This window comes from Ursus maritimus, unplaced genomic scaffold (assembly GCF_017311325.1).
Source record: "Ursus maritimus isolate PB19 unplaced genomic scaffold, ASM1731132v1 scaffold_5, whole genome shotgun sequence".
Taxonomy (NCBI): Eukaryota; Metazoa; Chordata; class Mammalia; order Carnivora; family Ursidae; genus Ursus; species Ursus maritimus.
In genome coordinates this window covers 29577765-29598755 of record NW_024426663.1, presented here as the reverse complement: position 1 = coordinate 29598755, position 20991 = coordinate 29577765, and the positions used below count along the sequence as shown (strand labels likewise).

Here is a 20991-nt window from a genome sequence, read left to right as displayed (position 1 = left end):
TCGGGTAATAGATGAGGAAACAGAAGCTCACAGCTGCTAAGAAACGACTGAAATCATAGTCCGATAATAGATGATCAAGGATTACAACTATGATTTCCAAACCATGCTGCCTATCTTCATGGTCCTCAACTACAGCAGAATAAGGGCAAGGATTATTCTTCTACAACTAAAAGGGAAAAAAACCCATCTCCTTGAGAAGCAGCAATCTCCTAATCCAGGGTATCCAAAGCAACCCCTACCAGAACCTCGAGGTCCTGCTATGGAGTTAGTATGCCTAAGGAGGAAATGCTCATTGTAACTCTTCAAATCTGAAATGTCTCATAGCTACAGCCAGTTCTCTGAGAAGCCACTAGGCTTAAAATGAAAATGAAGCTCTTAACTCTTCCAACAGGGAAATCTAAGATAGCAGGTTTCCTAGCAAGCGTGTACTCCTCCCTCTATTGTGGGAAACAATCCTGTCACTGGAGTTTCTAAGAGTGGCATATTAACTCTTCCAAGATACCAGGGCGTCATTTACTAAATTATCTTTGTGAGGACGCTATATGGTAGCCCGGCTCTTTGGAAAAGGTAATTAGTCTCCCATGGGTGACCAGTTTACTCCAAGTGAGCACTGAGCTCACCATAGAATGAGAATGGTCTCTTTTTATGGGAATGAAAATATAATTTTGCTTGTAGTCAGGAGTGATATGTTTTTCATCTTAATAATCATATAAGCCCTTTAATATATGATATTTTTAAATTGGTAACTACTCCCCTAGATATGATAACAGACAAGTAGCAAGTGTTAATAAGCTGGGAGCTGTAACACTAACATCTGACCTAAATTCAACTTAATAATCATCTATTGAGCACCTGCGATGTGCCAGAGTCAATGCTAGATATTGGGGAATTACACTGCTGCAATTTATCCACGTGGTGATACTGTGTCAACACTACAGACTACCCATCGGTGATACTATAACAAGGCTATATGGGATTATAAATGGCTATTAATGTGGGTATGGCAGATGGCCCACCATAGCCTTTTCTGGTCACTAGAGACCTAAATCTGATCAATGGTTCCAAATTTAAGATGATAATAGAGAATTTAGTAACAATAGAAATAAATACACTACACCTGATTTATTGATCTGAAAATAAAGCCCACAAGGAGAAGTCAAAGAATTCCAGTAAAGTGGTGAAGAAAATCCTAAAGGGATACATTGCTATCCTATGAGGCCCAGTTCCTTCAGGAAGCCTTGCCTAGGAGTTCTAGCCCCAGTGATATCCTACTTCTTCGAATTCCCACTGCATTTATTATACAGATCAAAGTACTTAGCACTTGATCAAACCATTAAAAACAGCCCTGTGTAGTTTTCTTTTAAAAAATGTTTTTGTCCAGGGGCGCCTGGGTGGCTCAGTCGTTAAGCGTCTGCCTTCCACTCAGGGCATGATCCCGGGGTCCTGGGATCGAGCCCCACATCAGGCTCCTCCACTGGGAGCCTGCTTCTTCCTCTCCCACTCCCCCTGCTTGTGTTCCCTCTTTCGCTGGCTGTCTCTCTCTCTTTTAAATTAAAAAAAAAAAAATCTTTAAAAAAAATGTTTTTGTCTTATCTCTCCATCTATACGTAGGATCCTCAAGAACTTAGACATTGGGGTGTCTGGGTGGCTCAGTCAGTTAAGCATCCAACTCTTGATTTCGGCCCAGGTCATGATCTCAGGATTGTGAGATGGAGCCCTACCTCAGGCTCCACACTAAGTGGGGAGTCTGCTTGGGACTCTCTCTTCCTCTCCCTCTGCACCTTCCCCCATGTTCTCTATCTAAAATAAATAAATCTTAAAAAAAAAAAAAAAAAAGAGCTTGGACATCATCTATTTCTCGGCACCCCTATCTCCACTGCCTTGACAATAAGCACAAAAAAGCAGCGGTTGACTTCTAAGTACGAAAAACATGTTAAATAAGGGAACTAAGGGTGCTTGTGACAGAGAAAGTAAGACTGCGGAGATATTTTCTACTCACTGAATGTCTACGTGCTCCCCTACACTGGACAGACCTCTTGCAATTAGAGGAAGCCATGTAACTAGTTCTTACTCATTGGACCATAAGCAGAAGTTTCCAGGCCAAAGCATTAGAGTCATTCATAGCCTTGCAGCTTTCCCTTTTCCTTCCCAAAAGATGATGGAAACCCCATAATGAGGTCGTCAAACCACAAAATAAAAACAGTTTGGATCACTGAGTCACTACAGGAAGGGGAGCTGTCCTTGAGAATCACTTCATTTACAGTGAAATTTTTGTGAGCAAGAAATTAACACGGGTTGTGTAAACCCAGAGATAGGATTATGTGGTACCATACCATAACCTAGTGTTATACTGATAGAAATATTAACAGAACGCTAAAAATAAAAACCATCTCAGTACGAAGATATGTGATGTAAAGTCGTAATGAGGCAAGACTGCTGCAGCAAGAACAGGAAGCAGACTAGGTCAATAAAATGAAGGACTCCCCGGCTGTTGGACCAATACTGGAGAACTATCTGGTGATCAACCAGTCCATCAATCTGCAAGTCCACTTGGCAGTAAATGAAAAAGAACAACTGTGGTCAGGGAATTTGAACTAGATAATTTCAAATATCCCTTCAAATGCTAAGATTTTATGACTCCATGACTAACAGCGGGTTTCTTATATGTGAAGGACAGAAAAATGAGAAACAGATTATCCTGAGTTGTGACTATTTAATATATTAAGCAACATCAAAAGATCTCCCTATAAAATCTTGCAGGGAAAGATAAGAAACATATCTGTAGCACCAAGGGATTCCAGGGTCCTCTCCCTTGTGGACAAACTAATCCCTCCCCCTTACAATGCCAACACCCCTCCGAAGTACTCTCAGAGCTGGTTCCCAGGTTTCTTGTTACATCAGCCCAGAATTCATGTCACAGGAAGACAACTCCATTGATAAAGATTCCTCACACAATAAAGAGTCTTCTCGGTGGTGTGGTAGAACCACCTTAAATTCATTTCTAGAGAGAGAGTAAAGTTCGAGAGGAAAGGTGTTTTCTAGACTCTTGAAATCATGTTTAATTTTAATGCAGCTATCATGTCCCATCAAAAATCATCTGTCCTGTTTAAATAACAGGGCTGGGTTGTTAAACCTTTAATAAAGGAAGTGATTTAGTTTCTTCCTTGAAAATATTTTAAGAATAAAAACAATATCTACATGTCACATATACAATTGTATTGCTGAAAGATCTGAAGGCCTGACTTAAAAAATGATCTCTGCCACTTATTAGGTATGTGACCTTGGGCAAGTTATTTAGTCTCTATGAGTTTCAATTTTTTCATCTGTAAAATAAGGATTATAATACCTACTTCATAAAGGTGACATGATGAATAAAAAGAGAGTGTGCTCTGTAAACTGAAAAACAGGGTTCAAATGTAAGGTACTAGAGGAGAAGTAATAACCACCATCTGAAAATATTATTTCTGAAATCACTGTTGGAGTACCAACGGCAGACTAAGCATGTGAAAATTAATAATACAAGGGCAGCAAGAAGAGAAACCATTTCAGCCTCATTGAACTCATTCAGAATTTTGCAATTATAAAATCTAGAAAGAACTTACTTTACTGTCAGTATACCTATGTTTTGTGTTTTACTATTTATTTTTTAATTTCTTAAGAATCACAAAGCATCTTTTCAGTAAGGGTTTCTAGAGTTCTTAATCTGACCTTGTTTGAGTTTATCTTAAATAGATTCAATAATGACTGTGAGCAACAGCATATAAAGCCCTGCAACATTTTGATGAACGATATAAAGAACATACACTATATACGTCATGTGCGTGAATTATCTATTCCTGGTTCTTGTGAATGACTTCAACTCAGAACTAAAAGGGATTGTGTCAGCATGAGCAACGGCAACAGGTCTATCTCAAATCCAACTTGGCTTTAAAGATGGAAACTTGGATATATGCGATATTTGATCATGTGGATAGAAGATGCAGTTTAACTGCATGAACAACTAACTGCGCCTGCTTAAAAACTGATTACAACTCTGTCGAAATCAAGACAGGGCCTCTTCGCAGCTCATGCCTAAAATTCCTTAAAAACATTTTCTAGTAAGTCTTACAAATGCACGCCTTATTTTGACAGAGCATGCAAGAGGAATAGCGAAAGGCATTGTTCTGTTTCTCTCCGTAATGACCACATGCTAAATAGGCCATGGTTCCTGTACCAAAAGCTCTGCACTGATGAGAGCAGAAAGCCAAGCAGGGGGTGCCCCCCTTTGTTGCTGCTTTCATTTTTAAAATGAATCATAATTTCTGCATTGGATCCAAGGATGGGTTTACAGCTATTAGCCATCATATTAATAATTTAGAAAATACATGCCCAATCACTTGTGTTCTTTCAATTCCCTATGAACACAGCTGCAACCCACATTAGAAGCGAGGGTGAATAGATATTTTTCAGATGAGATATTTGGGCTGAATTATTAGGGTAGCCTGTACTACCAAATTACTAATAAACATTGCTTCTGGCTCAATTTAGCCTGAACTCAGTGAACCTAGTCAATGGTGACAAATCAAAAACTCCAAAATGCCCAATGAATGAATCTAACTAATCAAGGAACCCTGTAGGAAGTAGATGCCAGGATTAAAGAGCCAGCAGTTTCACCATGCCATGCTGTTCCTTCTTCACATAAATGCCCTCAGATGAGATTACCTTTATGTCATGAAAAGGAGAAAAGGAAGGTTACATTCTTCCAACTGACAGGTTAACTACTGCCGTTACTAGAAGACACATCTTTGTGGGGTAAGTTTTTCTTTATCCTCAAAATTAAAATATAAAGTCCACAACACAAATTAAGAACATTTTCATTTTTACAGGAAGCAGTCATTGAGGACATCAAACATAAATTGCCCAATGTTAAGGATTTCCTCTGTATTCTCCATTTATATCTACCTTGATTTACCCAAATTGCTACACATCCTATTTTGTATTTAATACCCTCACATCATCTTTAGTAGTTTGAATTCCTATACCCTATTTCTTCCACCGTCAACAAAAGGTAAACTAAGCACAACATCATTATTAGGCCATCATGTTATGCCGCATATATTTAGTACCAATCTTGAGGAGAAAAATACACAAGGATAAATACGTATATTCAAATAAATCAATCACATAGTAACGTCATGATAAACTTCGACTTTTTCTAGCCAGCACGTGGTGACAGTATTCAATGCCAAACAGGCAACTCAGCAAAAAGTACAATTCATTAGAGGCAGGACATACAGCATGTTATACTTATCTACCTTGTGTTCTAATATCAGTCATCAATATTGTCTTTATTCCCTTATCGAATGTAATTATTTATTATTATAATTTTAGCAGTTTTGGGACACAATTGCTGCTGATAAAGAGTAAAAAAAATATTAAGAAGCATTATTTTGTTTTTAGGGTTTTCTTCCTCCCTCAAAATGCAGAACTCTTTCAAGCTTGTGATTAAGGTTCTCATTCTCTCATTTTTATCTTTGCGAAACTGCCAACTTTAACAATTTGGACCAGGTTGCCTTCCCTTAAGCTAATAGCATATGTGACATTAAAATATTCAGGATTCTCAATACAGAACTCTATTGCTATAGAAACAAATATTATTCTAAAGTCAGGTCAAGGGAAAAACTCTGTACGCTTTCATTATAATATTGATAAATAACCACTATATTATGAAATATAAGTATCTTTGAAAACATCTATCACTTCAGTTGATTTGTAACTTCTCATCAGTGTTCTGAGTTGGCCCATTCTTTTTTCAAATGAAAGATTTCCCTTGCCTTTGAGAAATACAGTTTTTAAAGATTCCATTTAGCATCCTTTATTGCATTCCTACATCATAAAGTTATGCTTTATAGCAGCATAAAAAAGCTGTAAAATTAGCATCCTTGTAAACAACCTTCCATGCTCACTGGTAAAGCAATCTGTAATTTGTACTGATCTCTTAAATGTGACTTGAGATGACAGTAGCTACGATTTCAATTAAAAAAAAAAAGCACCACGTTAAGACAAGAAAGAATACGATGAAATGTAAAAACAAGAAAACGTGTTTTTCATCTACAGACAGTTCAGAAATGTGGTTATTATGCTGCTAAATTCTAGAATTCTAAAATACAGAAATGTTCCATTTTTATATGAAATCCCAAATGAGCGTGTTTTTATCTCCTTTAATATCTTAACCTTATATTAAAAATACCCTTTAGAAAATGAATAATTGAAATATTCTGTGAACCCACCCACCAATTTGACCTCTAATTCCTAAGGTAACATGAAGATATAATTTTTCTTTATCATAGAAAATCATGCCTTTTTGTCCTTGCCTTCGAGGAGACTCCATTGTGCTTAGTTGAGTAACAATTACAGTAGTTCCTAAAATTCACACGTAGATCCAGTGGTACAAAACTATATTCTAGGGCAAGGCTCTTTTTAGGATTTATACTCAGTGGCAACCAAATGAGAAATCTTCCCATGGGAATGGGTGCATTCTCAATGCCTATAATGACCCTTAAATTTTGAACCACAAGATCGATTTTGATTAGTGTTCCAAAGCAAGCATGTGATATTGATTTGCCTCCAAGTTTAAAACACACCCACAGCTTTCCCTCCCAGACTACCAAAGAAACAGCAATTTTCACTACTAGTTAGGGTGGGGATGTTCCCCGAGCACGTGGCTATCTCGCACCAAGTAAGGGCCCTGAGAAAATGAGAGTCGTCAGAGGAGGCAAAACCTGAGAGGCACACACCAAAGCCAGGTCGTCCGGGGCACTCGTTTTCAGCTGTGTAGTTTCCCTCCGCTTGGGAGGTCCCGACTGCCAAGCCTAGATCCTGAGGACAAGGGGCCCCGTGGCCTCTTTGAGAAGGCCAGGAGGCCTAGGGCCTAGTAAAGGAAAGCACTACCTTCCCCCACCCCCCTCCACCCAGGCCCTTTCACATCCAGTGTGTACCTGAGGCCAGACGGGACTTTGGGTGACTCACGAAGGCAGAGCTCCCGGTCTCCACGCTTCCTTCACTATGGTCCTTCCTGTTGCCTACAGCCTTCCCATCACACGCACGCAGCCCGACCAGAGGCGCTCTCCAGTCCTCTGCCCGAGGAAAGCCAGCTTATCAACCCTCGGGCCCTGCGTTTAGTGCCTGCAGCTGCGCCCTGAAGCCCATCTCGGGCTCCCTATGCCCGGAGCAGCCCAAAGCCTCGCGAGGCCTCGAGCTCGCGTGAGGCCCTCACCCGTCGGCCTTCTCACTTCCGGCCTGCGCACTGCGTGATTTGAGGCCTGGCCTCCTCGACCAGACGCTGCGTGGGAGCGCTGCCCCGGCTGCAGTGCAACCCGGAAACTGAACCCCAGGCTGCTGGAGGGCTGATGGTCCCCAACTCTGGGATCCCATGCGGTGTTGAGCTCTCTTCCCCTCCCCCCATGAGACCCTCTCCTGAAATTCAGTCACAACAAAACCCATCATTCTCCATATCACATACTGAAAATGATTTTATTTTAACCATTTACATTTAACTTGATATAAACTTGTCCGAAAAGTCAAATAATATGCTTTATATTAGCTCAAACATTTATTAAGAAAACCAAATTCCATAAATAAGCACAGACAATAAGTTAAAACATATCACAAATTGACCAGTATGTAACAAGAATGCTTTATCTACACAAAACATCCTATTTCACATGTTTGTTCATTCTTCGAAAGCGCTTCTGTTCTCTGGGTTTGGATTTGACCAGCACATGCAGAAAGAGCTGACTGTGTTTCTCTGTACAAAGTTGCAGGGTTGTAGATGTCCGAGTGCGCCCATCGGCAGCCAGCAAGGGCCAGGGCGGTGGCCGAGGGGCACGAGGGACGACAGGACGACCACAAAACAACCTAGGGCACAGAGCAGCGAGGAGAGAGAAACGGAAAAGGAAGCAAACAAACCTCAGTCCTGAAGGATCCAGAAAAGAGATGTGGCTTTTACTTTTACAAAAGGAAAATTTTCTTACGTTTACTTTATTCTTCCTTAGAAAGACTTATCAAAATGGGTAAGATCACCTCTTCTTCATCACATGACTGCTTAATCTACTCCAGCCACCCAATCCACTGGCCTGTTCCTCCTGAGAAGCCTTCCCTTCAATAACCTCACACAGCTCTGCTTAAGAAAATAAAAGTGAGACAAAATAAAAGCGTTCTTTTGCAAGCCAGTACAGGGCTGCATGGATGTGACTGGGTGGATGGGGCAAGGGCAGGGTGGTGGAGAGGAAAGAAAAAGAGGAGTTCGGAGAAAGAATACAGGGATAAATCAAATTGTATCAGTTGGGCCCTCAGATGAGGCGGTTGTAGCAGATGCTTGTCCTCCTTTAAGACGAAAATCCCTAACATTGTGCTGTCCCTTGAACACGTCCGTGTGTGACCTAGGTGCACTGTGTTTGTGTGTGTGCGAGTGTATGTAGTGTCTGAGAGTGAGCCAGAGTGCGAGTGTGTGTTTCTGCCCACAAACCAGTCCATTGGTGTCTGATTTCAGATCCTGAGTCGACTCCCTGGTAAGTAAAATGGCGGGAAGGATGCTTTTTGCAGGGCGCGGGAGGAGGGGCGTGAGGTGCGGGTAAAGAAGGGACCGGAGGGGAGGCGGCGAGCTAGGGGGTCGTAGGCGTCGTGTTGAAGGTGTGGGTGAAAATGCCGCCAGTCGGAAGGCTGGGAGGAGGGCGCGAGCACGCTACGTGCGAGCCGGGTGGCCGGGGGTAGCCGCAAAGGGTGGGGTGAGGCGCGGCGGAAGGGGGTCAGGGAAGATTAGGCGAGACGGGAAGAGGAGCTGAGGGGGCGGGGGGAGGGGACCGGGGCGAGCGAAATCAGGCGGAGGGGAGGCCTCGCGGGCTGGGGCTTGGGGTGAGCCCGAGAGAGCGAACGAGAGAGGAGAGAACAAAACGACAAGTGGCTGAGGCCGGGTGGGGATGGGGCAGGGCGCCGGGGCAGGGGCCCGGGCAGGGAGCGGGAGCCCGGGCGCGCGCCGAAGGACCTCGGGGCGGCCCTGGGGGCGGCGCCGGGGGCGGAGCGGGCTGGGCGCGGCTGCATTAAGTGAAGCTCATGGAGACTGTGTGCTCTAGCGCCTTGCGGCGGAGGGAGGCGATGCTCGTGCCCCGCCACACGTCGCTGCTGTCCGGGGAGCTGCAGAGCTGGGGCGAGCCGGAGACGTTGCTGGGGCCGGGGAGGGAGGCGGGCACCATGCCGGGGAAGGCGGGCTGGTAAAGATGCGACTGCAGCCCCGCGCCGTTGGAGCCCGCCAGGCTGTTGGACAGGCCCATGGAGTTGGGCGGCGGCCCGGCCGCCAGGCTGCACTGGGACAGCGACTGCGCCATGGCTTGCTGCCTGCCCAGAGCCGGCGGCAGCGGTAGCTGTGACACGCCCGGCATGGCGGCCGCCGCCCAGCGGGTGTCGTTGGCGTGGAAAGAGCACAGGCTGTCGCCCATGGCGGCGGCGGCCGCGGCGGCGGCTGACGGAAACTGAGGCAGGCCTGGCGTGGGCAGCAGCGTGCCCGGCGCGCGGAACACGTTGGTGGTCTTCTTGCGCTTCTTCCACTTAGCGCGCCGGTTCTGGAACCAGACCTGGAGCGGGCGGGGCGGGAGACAGACAGAGCGCTATTAGCAAGCCGACTGGCCCGGAGGGGCGGGGGCTTGAGCCTGAGAAACCTGCGTCAGACCCTGCCCCAGGTGGAACAAGTGCCTTCGACCCAGCGCTCCCCCACGCCCCGCCACGATCGCGGTTCTCCGTCAGCTGGAGACAACTGGCGCGCCTTGCACTCAGCAAGCGCAAGCTTCCAGGGGCCCGAGCGGTAGTGCCCTGGAGCGCTTACACTCCGTGCAAACATACCACCGCGTGCAGTGTTCACCACGCCCCTGCACGCTGGCACATTCTGTGCACCGCTTAGATGCACAAGTCTGCAGGCAGGCATGTGTCAAAATTGGACCCACAGGTGTACAAATGAAGATAAACATGTGTACCCATGTGGCTTAATAGCGTGCCTTATAACACTGATGGGGTATAGAATTTTCAGAAACGCTGGAAATTTGGAAATTGATGAAAGGCTGTGGATGACATAGCCAGTTTCAAAATCGAAAGACAAAGGAAAACTCCTAACGCCACGGATGACAGAGCAGAGAGGTTAATATAGTGATCCATGTGGGGAAGCGAGCGGCACTGAGCTACGGTGTTGTTTGGGTCGCCACCGTGACTTGTGATTCGTTGCGACTGGTGCTACTGCCACAAGTCTCCCTGCCTCATTCTCAAACCCCTCTAAGGGCACCTTTTATCTGAGCTGTGCAGATATGCTGGAACCTGCTGCCAGAGACCTGAGGCCTGCCAGGCTATTTTCAGGAACTCACTGAGGACCCCAGACTACAAGACCTCCAATTCCTCAAGTCCCCCCCCTCTGTTTCATCCGTTTCATCTATGAACTGAAAGCAAATTTTCTGGATACAAATTAAAGGTCACGTTTAAAGCTCACACTGGTAATGAATCAAATTCAATTTTGCGTAGACCCAATAGCCACATATCTTTTTAAAGGAGATGTGTTTGATAAAATAGAACCAAATAAAATAAACGTTCCACTCGTTCTTTATTCACAATAACCCCGAGTTTCTGAACTTACCAGACAAATTTGCCTATTAATGTCATATTCACTACCACAGGGGAAGGAAAGTTTCTTCTGAAAGATGTCAAGTAAGCTGCCTGACCAAGGTAGCCGCCTGTCTCCCTATATTTGACTTTGATATTTAAAATAATAATAACTTGCAGCATGCCTACTTGGCAGGCTTGCAGTTTAACATCTAGCCAGAGGTTTACTGTGCGCAAATATAAGTGATGTGAGACACAGCTCAGGTACTGATTGAGTTTCCTCTTAGAATTTGGCAAATGCAATTTGACCATATTCATGACCAAAAGGTCAGTCATCCGTTAATACAAGCTAATATTTAGTGTTTATTCTGCAAGATAAAGGATCATGAGTATGGACGTACCTGACCCATTGTCGGTGAGCCAGCTATTCACAGTGGCGTGTTACACCCGTGCAAATGGAGACACTCTACGCTTAACAGTGTGAACGGCATTGCAGTCTAGAATTATCGCCGGTCTTTGGATCGGGCCTGGCCTTGCTACTGTACTCGCGCCATTGCCCACCATATTATCGTTCTCTGATTTCTACCCCGTTTGCCATGTTTCTGCCTACCCCAAGTTCCAGACTGTATAAAGATGCCAGGTCCCTTACTTGCTAAAGCCCCTTGAGTTGGTGGCAAGACGGATTAATGAGGCTGCGGGGCCCTTGCTAGTAACTGGGATCATTGCTGCCGGCCGAGAATTGAGCTGTTAGTGGCCTCGAGCTGAGAGTAGCCTGCAGGAGCCAAGGAAAGCACAGGGAGGAGACCTGTGGCCACAGGTCACTTTGCATTCCCCATCCAAGGCTGGAATGGGGAGAGGTAGACTGAATGGCCTAGACAGGGACAGTGTCTATGTCCAAACGGTCCTATCTCACACTCCACACCCAGATGTATTTTGAAATGTATCTGTAAAGACTGGTTCCTAACATCCTGCAAAGTGTCACTGAATCCCGAAATGTTTGAATGTTTGGAACGGGCAGTGGGGGAGGAGGATGGAGGACATCTGTGGGGGGAGTGGGAAGAGAAGCAGCAGAAAGAAAGAAGAGGGGGCAGGATTGCCCCATAGAATTTCAGTGGAAAACACACCGGCTAGAAAGGTTTCTGAACCTCAGGCACAGGTGGAAAAGAACATCTGTAAAGAACTAAATATTATAGGAATAATCGAAAAATCGTGCTCAATTATGTTTGAGGGTTAGTAGTCAAATGATGGCTACGAAATTTTTTATGTTTCATGGCTTACTGGGGTTGGGAAAAAAAACCTGCATGGGGTCTGAGCACCTCCGTTCCAAGCTATGATGCATATGTTTTTAAAATGTGAATGTTTCCACTTGAAAACTAGAGCATGACGGATTAAAGTGCAGGCAAAACCTAAGGGAGATTTTGAGAATGCACAGATGACGACTCCAGAAAATATATTAACCGCAGCCACGGGCCAACTTTGTACTCAGTTTGAAATGCAGCTCTTCTCAGAAAATGCTTAATACAACAGTGAGAATCTAATGGAGGTTGGAATTTAAAAATCCACTTTCATGATATCTGCTGTTACAGTAATATAGACATACTGTAAATGTATTTTAAAATATATAGCCCGTTTAATCCCCCAACTATAAATGGCTCAGAAATAGAGAAAGAGAGGGAGAAAGAGAGAATATTACTTTTTTTCCCCCTCGAAGCAAACGCTTTATGAAGATCTCATTGGAATCCAGCAAATGATTAATGTGAAGATTTGGGAGGAAATCTGGGGAGCTGTATTAAAGCCGAGATCTCAGGTTCATTTCGATCAGCCAGCCGTGAACTCTGGGCCGAATTCATTACACTTTAATAGTGCTGGGAGAGGAAGAAAATGCAATTTCTCATTCCATTAGAAAACTAGAAAATACTCTCAGCTTGTCCCCCTATTAAGATGTGGCAGGTGACAGGGCCATTCTGGGGGACACGGTCAATGGAATTACAGCACATTATTTTTGTTCGTATAAAATATTGAAAGGCAAGCCTGACTGTGCAGAAGTTATTTCACTGATTTGGTTTTTATGTAAATAAAATATTGAAAGTTAATTAATCCGTGCTAGAGACTAATGATTATGCTTATTATATTGCATTTGATCGCGTAATTTGCATGATTCTCGCATTGCTGCTTAATAAGCCATTCCAGGTTATAAATAATTCTGAAATTGGTTTCTAATAATGGCATGCTATAAAAGGAATGGTTTTATTACACTAGCCAGAAAAAGGGAGCGATATCAGACATGGAATTGGCCTCCATGTAAGTAGAGGTGCTTTAATAAATACTTAAAAGTATGATATATACCAGATATAGATAAAAATAAGCATGTTGGATCAGTTCGTGTAGAATTAAAAAGCATCTTTAAAAACATACAGTTGTAATAAATTAAATGTTTAGATCATTTTTAATCAGTGCAGTGGCCCACATACTGAAAAGAATGTGTGGCAATCTGTTAACTATAAAGAAAACTATGAAGGACTCATCATATAAGAACATAAACCAATTACTATTTAATTTGAATTTGGTCAAGGAGCAATGGTACAGTGAATTGTGAAGTAAATACATTTTCCATAAATTATTTTTGCATTACATTACATAATGTTAATCATTCTGAAATGTTAATTAAGAAGGTTATGTTGATCTGATTACTTTTTAAACTATGAAACATTATTTTTAAAAATATTGAAATTGCCATTCTATTAAATTGTTCCTATCAGCAGCCTCAAGCTATTATCTTTTGTTGAACATTATGCTAGAACAATTAAAGTACTTTGTCTTTTTCTTCTTGATTATTCTTTTGTGTACTTTTTGAAAATAACTTTCTATTACATAGTTTGTATTTTATTTCATTTACAACTTTTTCTATTAAAAGAATCACTGCCATTAACCTTTGGAAGACCTAATAAAGTTTAATAGACCTCATTTTCTTTTTTCATAAAGTCAGTTGTCCAATTATATTTTATTTGTGATTCTAAGTTCTATTTTAATTTAAACTAATCACCCCTATGTCTAGGTTAAGCAACAGCATTTTACTCTTTAAAACAAAAATTATTAATACTATTTCTCTTGAGGGACAAAAAGCAAATTTATGAATTTTGAACCTACAAAATTTTAACAAGCCAGTATTATCATTAGCAGTAATGGAAGCATTGAAATTGTGTATTTCTGTTAAGGTTTGGACTCAACTTCAGATTTAAAAAGAGGAGGTAGGTAAAATTTTTTAAAAGCATGAATAATATATATCTGCACAATGCAATTAACACTCTTTGAGTGTTTAATTTCAATGGCCCATGGTTCAGGGTTTCCAAAGTCCACTAATGAAACCACCCAGACTTATAATGAGTAAAAATGTTAATCTATATTATACCTTGATTATTTCTGTATTAATCTGACCAATTTAAGTCCCCAATGATGATATTCATTTGATGACTATTTAGAACAGAAGCATATGTTATTCTTCCAGGTTAGACTATCTTTAAAATGTCTCACAAAGACAGAAACATTCAACCCTGTCATTACAGACACTTGTCTCTTACGTCTTAGATCGGATGTAAAATAACTGAGATCTTTAAACTTAATTTGTTAAAGCACCTAGAGCTGTAGTTGACACCCAGCATGACAGAGAGAAAATACCACGTCGGAGACACGAAAGGAAGGTTTTCAGAACCCTGGATAGCTCAAGGCCAACTGCGGGCCTTGGAATTTCACCTCCAGCACTTGTCCATAAAATACCACATATATTGTTTTCATTCTTGTAAAAGGAAAAAAAAATCTGAGATTCGCTGGGCTTACACTCTTACTCCCCCATTTTCAGAAAAGTTATAGGTGTGATTTTATAAGTTATATTACTTTACAACTTGGAGGGTGGTTGGACGAGAACAAGGGGTCAGTAATGATTTCGTCTACTGCCTGTCAATCCTTCCTGCCCTAAATGTCCCTCCTTCAGATCGGATATCTATAACAGCCTTCATCCCACTCCCCAGTTTCCTTAGGGGAAAACCAGGGCTCACAGACTGCAGGGAATCTCTTCTGCCGCTTTCAGCGCACTCACTGGTAGACTGACATCAAAGTTTAAAGCCTTTGCAAACATCAAGGCTAGGGGTATTTTGCCTGAAAGCGGCGGAAGGGAGATATTCAGGAGAATAAAGCTACGCCGTGAAATCCAGGTGTGGATTTTTTTTTTAACGTGCCATTATGTCTTATTTTCTCCCTTTTCAAGTTTTCTGTATAATTGTTGCATTCCCCCATTTATCCAGACGCCTTACATAAACTCATTAGGGGGTAATGAAATACTTGTCAATAACTCGAGCTGGAGTGGAGGTGCGCGCTCAGCTTAGCCGCCAGGGAGACGCAGAGGCTGGGAGGTGCGGAGGCTGGGAGGTGCGGAGCTTCCCTTCTCAGTCAAGACGAACCAGACGACCTTACAGTCGAACAACCGCCGGCTTCGCTTTTGAGGCATTTCTGTGGGAATGTGGCTATACTGATGGGAGATGGAGGCCCTGCTTGTCCATGGAACTCACAGGCAGCCAAAGCGCAAGCCCAGGATCCCGGCAAGGAAAAGACCCCACTTCTTTTGCCCCAACCCTCCCGCCCCTCCTTGTCTGCTGCCCCCGCGCCCAAGCCCGGCGTACCTGCACTCGGGACTCCGTCAGCCCGATACGCAGCGCCAGCTCCTCGCGCATAAAGATGTCGGGGTAGTGAGTCTTCGCGAAGCTCCTCTCCAACTCGTTGAGCTGCGCGGGCGTGAAGCGCGTCCGGTGGCGCTTCTGCTTCTGCTGGCCCTGCTGCTGGCCGGCTTGGCTGGGGTTCGGGCCGCCCTGGGGCCCCGCCTGTTTGTCCGGGTCCTTTGCACTCACCGCCAGCGAGGCCGGCGTAGAGCCCACTGTAGTGATGTCCTCCCCGGGCAGCAGAGTGGCTCCCTCGACTGGGTCGGAGTTGGGCGCCAGGTCCCCCGGATGGCCCCCAGGGTCGGAGCCCCCCACGCCCAGCCTACACTTCACCGCCTCCCGGTGGCCCAGGAGCTCGGCAGCATCTTTCATACCTGAGGAGGCAAGGGGATCGCGGTCACTACTTTCCTGGCGGTGCCAGGAGGGACTGTCCTCACTGCGCGGTCCTCCTTCAGCCCCATCCTCGGCTCCCTCCGCGCCCACGTTCGCTCTACAGAGGAAACTCCCGGGATGCTCAGGTGGCTTCCCCAGAATTTGGACAGCCAGGTTGGAATACCATCTCCCGGCCCTTTCCCCTCTCTCGGCAGCTAGCTCCTGTAGTAAACAACACACGCTTTCGGATCTCCCGCAATGGAACACTCCCAGTCCCGGAAAAGAAACATGCCTCCGAGTCCCTTTCATGAACCGTACCCCTGTAGCCCCGGGAACGCGAAAGCAGATCCTTGGACCGGGTTGGAGTGGGGCGGGGGGAGAAAAGAAAGAAAGAAAATTAAACGATTCCTTGGTTGCTATCCCACCTGCGCTTAAGGCAGCTTAGCGAACTCTACCTCCGGCCCTCAGCCGATTCCCTCTCACTTTTGGAAGATGAATAATTCTCCAAGCCTTCCACCCTCTGAAATCAACCCAAATCAGCTCCGCCTCTCCCTCAAATCAGAGAAAGTGTTTGGAAAATGGAGTCACATCCATCACCAAAGATTCCCAAACCGGAAACCCAGAGCCCAGCAACCCAGACCGCATTAAGGAAACAAGTAAACTCTATAGACAGTACAGTGAATCAAACTTTAGAGAATTCAACTTTTCTTTCCGGAGAAATAAAAGGCGCGTTCCTCTCAGCCATTGGCAATGCCGAGTCCCTTGCAGGCGGGGACGCCTGTGGGGATGAATTTGGCTTTTCTCCTTTCTCAGTGAACACACTTAAAAAATCCGCCTCGACTGCAGCTGCTTCTCATTTATGCCAGATTTTTACAAATTCACCCATACTTAGTTGAGGGCTAGAGAAGGAGGTAATGGGGAGAGACGATACGTAGAGGTAAAAAGGAGAAAAAAAAAATCCCAAATCAAAGCAAACAGGAGGGGAAACGAGAGAAAGAAAAACACCTCCTAACAAATTATCTCAGGGTAGATCGCTGTTCAAAAAAAATTAATAATAATAAGGAGAGGGAGGAAGGGGGAAAAAGGAAAAACAAAAAGTAACAACATTTCCCTAGTCCTTTTTTGGATCTACATATTCCATAGATTTTTTTTTAAAAAGACGATGTTAAATCAAATTAAACTTTAATGCAGCACAATTACTTTTAAAGAAATTAGTCCATTTAGGGCGCATTAAGGTAAAATAAGGAACAAATTGACAATTTCCTGCCCCGGCTTCTCCTGGCTGCCCGGGCGAGAGGCGCGCACTCACCTAGCCTGGCGTCCAGGAGGTCGGCGTGAGACAGCATCGCGCACCGCTCCAGGGCGAAAGCTGTTCCCCCCCAAATTTTAGCGGCTTTAAGTTATTTAAAATAGATATAAGCTATAAGCTATACGATATAGATATATATAGATCACCTAAATGAAAGAAAATTCGGTTTGTGGTTAAAAAGGGGGCTTCTTGCATTATAATGTCCTTTAGAGAGACGGGGAGGTGCTTAACAGTTGAATGAACCCGTGAGCAGCTCGGCAAGGGGACCAATCAGGAGGGCAGCCTGCAAATGTCAGCGCCGGGAGAGTCCCCCACTCCGCCCGCCCGCCCGCGCCCGCCCGGAGGAGGCGGTGGCGGCAGCCCTGGCAGCTCCAGCCGCGAGCAGCAGCTAAAGCAGCGGAGGCCGCCTCGGCCTCGCCCTGGGCCTCGGGGCCCGGCCTCCGTCAGTTCTTCCCCGCGATTTTCTCCTTTCCTTTTCCTTGTCCCTGTTCCCTCCAAGGTGCAGCTCAGTGTCTGAAGACTAGGATCTTCCCGGGCCCTAGGCAGTGCAGAGGACAGAGCCGGGCTTGACCCCCGCGTGACCCGAGAGTCCCTCCCGCCCGCGCGCTCTGGGCAACACTGGCCTGCAGCGGGCTCGTGCCAGCGCAACCAGGGCACCGCGCGGCCTCTGGACTGCGCCTAGACTGCGCTGCCGCCTGGAAGGCCTGAGCCTAGAGTACAGATGCCCTGGCTGGGACCCCGGGCCTAAAGAGTACCACCCCCTCAGTAGGCCTGAGGAGGAAAAAAGGAGTCGACTCCCCCGCGGCACTTCCAGGGCCCGCAGTCAGCTTCCAGGCTCCGCGTGGAGGGTCGATTGGTGCAATCTACACCCTTCCCGCCGGGCTCCCACTCCTCTGCCCGGCCCACGCTCGAATCCTGGCCCACATCCTGCTCTTTTGGTCAAAGTTTCAAAGTTCAGCTCGGTTCCCAATTCCACTTATGGCAGTAAATAAAGTTAAATGCTCTTTATTTTCTTCTTGAATATGTTAAACTACTTGAACAATTTAAAGTGCTTTGCACAAGTGAAGCGAACCATCTCTAATGTTCTGATTTTTCAGAGCCAGCCAACAACAAAGTTTAGATTAGTAATATATTTCTAACCAGAGTAATTTTCAAGATCATTAGGCATTTATGTAATTAGTGCCAAATCTATAAGCTTTTATTACGATTATTAGAGTAAAATCAGTATAAATTTGTACTAATTTACTACTGTTTAGACTTGGCTGTCAAGCCCAGAGGTTCTTATTGTAAATGATAACTGAGGAAATTAAGTGCAAAATTCTGTACCATTTCTGATCTGCTTCTAAACAATCCGTTTCAATTGTATTTGTAGCAGAACATAATGCCCTTTTAAAGTTATTTGACTTGTATTTTTATTTGCAACACAAGAAAAATGCTCTCTACCCAGGCACAATGAAAACTGATATTTACTACTCTCAACTTGATTAACATTGATTTTTAATTCGAGAGTGATGCAATTAAGATTATTCATTTAGTGCAAATAAAGCTTCTACAAAAGGGTGGTCCTATGAAGTCTGTTTTAAATAATACCGAGCAAATGGCTTTTTTTGTTCGCCGTCCAATTGACTTACACAAAACATTGGAAATGCTGCCTGAGAGCAGATGCGAGAGGAATGGGTGTGTGTGTGTGTGTGTGTGTGTGTGTCCTTAGCTGTATGCGTGACAGGGACCGAGCAAGGAGACAAAGGAGGCAGCAAGGCGAACTCTGGGGCAGTTTTGCTTCCTCCTCCTTCTCTTCTGCAGCCTGCTCCCTTCCTCCCATGCACACACACGTGCGCGCGCACACACATGCACACACGCGTGAATGCCGGGCATCAGACACAACGGTTCCTTCCAAGCTGCGGAGACAGCTTCCCCGGAAGCTCTGGGCCTGGCCGAACTTCAGCGGCCGACACAACTGATGCCAACGCCGCCTGTGTCGGGCTGGGGCGCCGGGAACGAAGGCAGCAGCTTGGCGGAGCCCGGGTGGCAGCGGCATGCTCGGAAGCCACCAGGGTGCTCCGCAGACACCTAGTGTCCTTTCGAGAAAGGCTTGGTTGGAAGGAGAATGCCTACACGGAAAGCAAATAAAGTCCCTCCTGGAAAACCTTCCCCTTCCCCAAACAAAACCCCAAATCCAGAGGCGACAGCGCCAGGAGCTCGCGGCGAGAGGCCAGACGGCGGCCTGGGGCGGGGCGGCGTGCGCCCTGGACGTGGCTCCCAAGTGCGCACCTGGCTGCACGTTTCCGGGGATTCGCAGGGGGTTGTGTTCACCTGGGAGGGACTTGCTGGGGTTCCAAGACCGGAACGCAGGGGCAGAGGTGGGCAGAAGTGTCAGAGCGAGAGAGAGGGGGCCTGGGAGCTGACCCTTTTCCTCCAAACAGGCACGGCCGTGGAGGCCCGTTTTTGCCTTGGCGGTGCACCGTGTCTGGAGGGAGGGAGGAGAGGCCGCGACTTGGGGAGAGAAGGGCGCGGGGCCCCGAGTCCTCTCTGGTGTGCACACAGACGCTCTTGTCCTCCTCCCACAGCCACTCCCAGAACAGCCGCGGGCCGTGCAGCGTCCTCCCACACGCACTCGCTCGTATATTCTGTTTTGTTGTATCTTTCAGGTCGATAAATAAATGTGTAATAGTTAATGTGAAGACACATCAGAGTAATAACAATGGGACGAAATCAAAGGATTATCCATCTCTGTTAGTAACCACTGAATAACAATGTTGCGGCGTGATTGATAGCCCGCTTCATTTTATGACTTTTCTATTGGTCTTGATTTTTATAGCAGTATAAACAAACTAAATCATTTCTTCCAAGACTTCAGAGCATAAGCATCTGGGGGGGGGGCGGATAAAGGAAAGGGAAAAAAAAAAAGAAAGGGAAATCTGAGTGGGAGGGGGTGACGGGGGGGTGGTGTGGGGGCGTCGAGGTGGGGAGGATGCAAGCTGGAGCTGGAGCCGGGTATCAGGAGCCGGCTGCCAGCAGGCGTGGCGAGGAAAACGACAATAGTCTGGATGTAAAATGCTCGTCCCCGCGCCCGGTTCCCTCTCGGCAGCTCGTCCTGGCCAATGTCTGAATCCACCTGGGCAGCGCCTGAGATGTATTTACCAGAGTTTTATTCCCCGTCATCTTCCCACGTTCCTGGGGCAGCCGGGAAAGTGCCGGTCAGGCCCATTGCTATTGATAATTTAAGGCATTTCCCACATGATCATGGGAACTGAAGTCCCTAACAAGGCGAGGCTTTAGCGCAATGGCCCCCAAATCTTCGGAATGACAAGAATGTCTTCAGAAATCACTTCAAAGCAAAGTAAAAGGATTTTCTATGACGGATCCAGTGATTTTTCCTCAATAAATAGGTTTTAGATTGTTACACACACGTAGAAGTGGAACAAAGGGAACTACCAGAAAATATATTGGTTGCCCCTAATAAAATTTATTTAGACAGTTTACTTCTCATAAAAAATAGAGATTGAATTTTGTACAAGAGCCTGCCAAGGGGCGATGCACAGGGAAATCATTTTTTTTTCTTTCTCCTCTTTTCCCCTTCTCCTTTTTAACGAAGCACAAAAAGCATTTAAAGGCCAGGGAACCCGCTCTCGTTCCCGACCCGCCGAGCGCCCAGCCTGAGCCCAAGAACTTTGTAGTTTTGAGAGAATGGGCTTTCTGAGGTATATGTATATATATTAAATCAAAACCTTGATGGCCGATTATGTAAACTACAAGCACAGCGACTACCAAATCCCTGTCTCTACTCCTGCTTTGACCTCCTGGTCCAGAGAAAAATTTAGAAATACTGTATAGTTGGATGGGGAGGTGAATGGGGTGGGAGATCCTGGCAGCAAGTGTCTGAACGATGGATTTATGCTAATTAGGTTTGTAATTCTGATTTTCTCTCTAATTGTATTTCTGTGCTCATTGCGAATCTTTTGTAGAGACAGAGAGACAGACAGA

At 45.3% G+C, this 20991-nt stretch overlaps 1 protein-coding gene across 1 annotated transcript; it reads right to left on the bottom strand.

The window, feature by feature from the left end:
- Positions 1-9077: 9077 nt before the first annotated feature.
- On the bottom strand, positions 9078-17044 carry LOC103663858 (orthopedia homeobox). Its single transcript, XM_008691655.2, has 3 exons — positions 17008-17044; positions 15291-15700; positions 9078-9608 (listed from the first exon to the last, which is right to left on the bottom strand). Exons 1-3 carry the CDS (start codon positions 17042-17044, stop codon positions 9078-9080), a joined length of 978 nt encoding a protein of 325 aa, XP_008689877.2.
- Positions 17045-20991: the final 3947 nt, after the last annotated feature.

Excerpts from the sequence above, each read along its gene's own strand:
- LOC103663858 (XM_008691655.2), bottom strand. The coding sequence starts at position 17,044 with ATGCTGTCTCACGCCGACCTCCTGGACGCCAGGCTAG. Across the intron at positions 15,701-17,007 it reads CCTCCTGGACGCCAGGCTAG|GTATGAAAGATGCTGCCGAG; the intron begins GTGAGTGCGCGC and ends TTGCCTCCTCAG. Across the intron at positions 9,609-15,290 it reads TGACGGAGTCCCGAGTGCAG|GTCTGGTTCCAGAACCGGCG; the intron begins GTACGCCGGGCT and ends CGCCCGCTCCAG.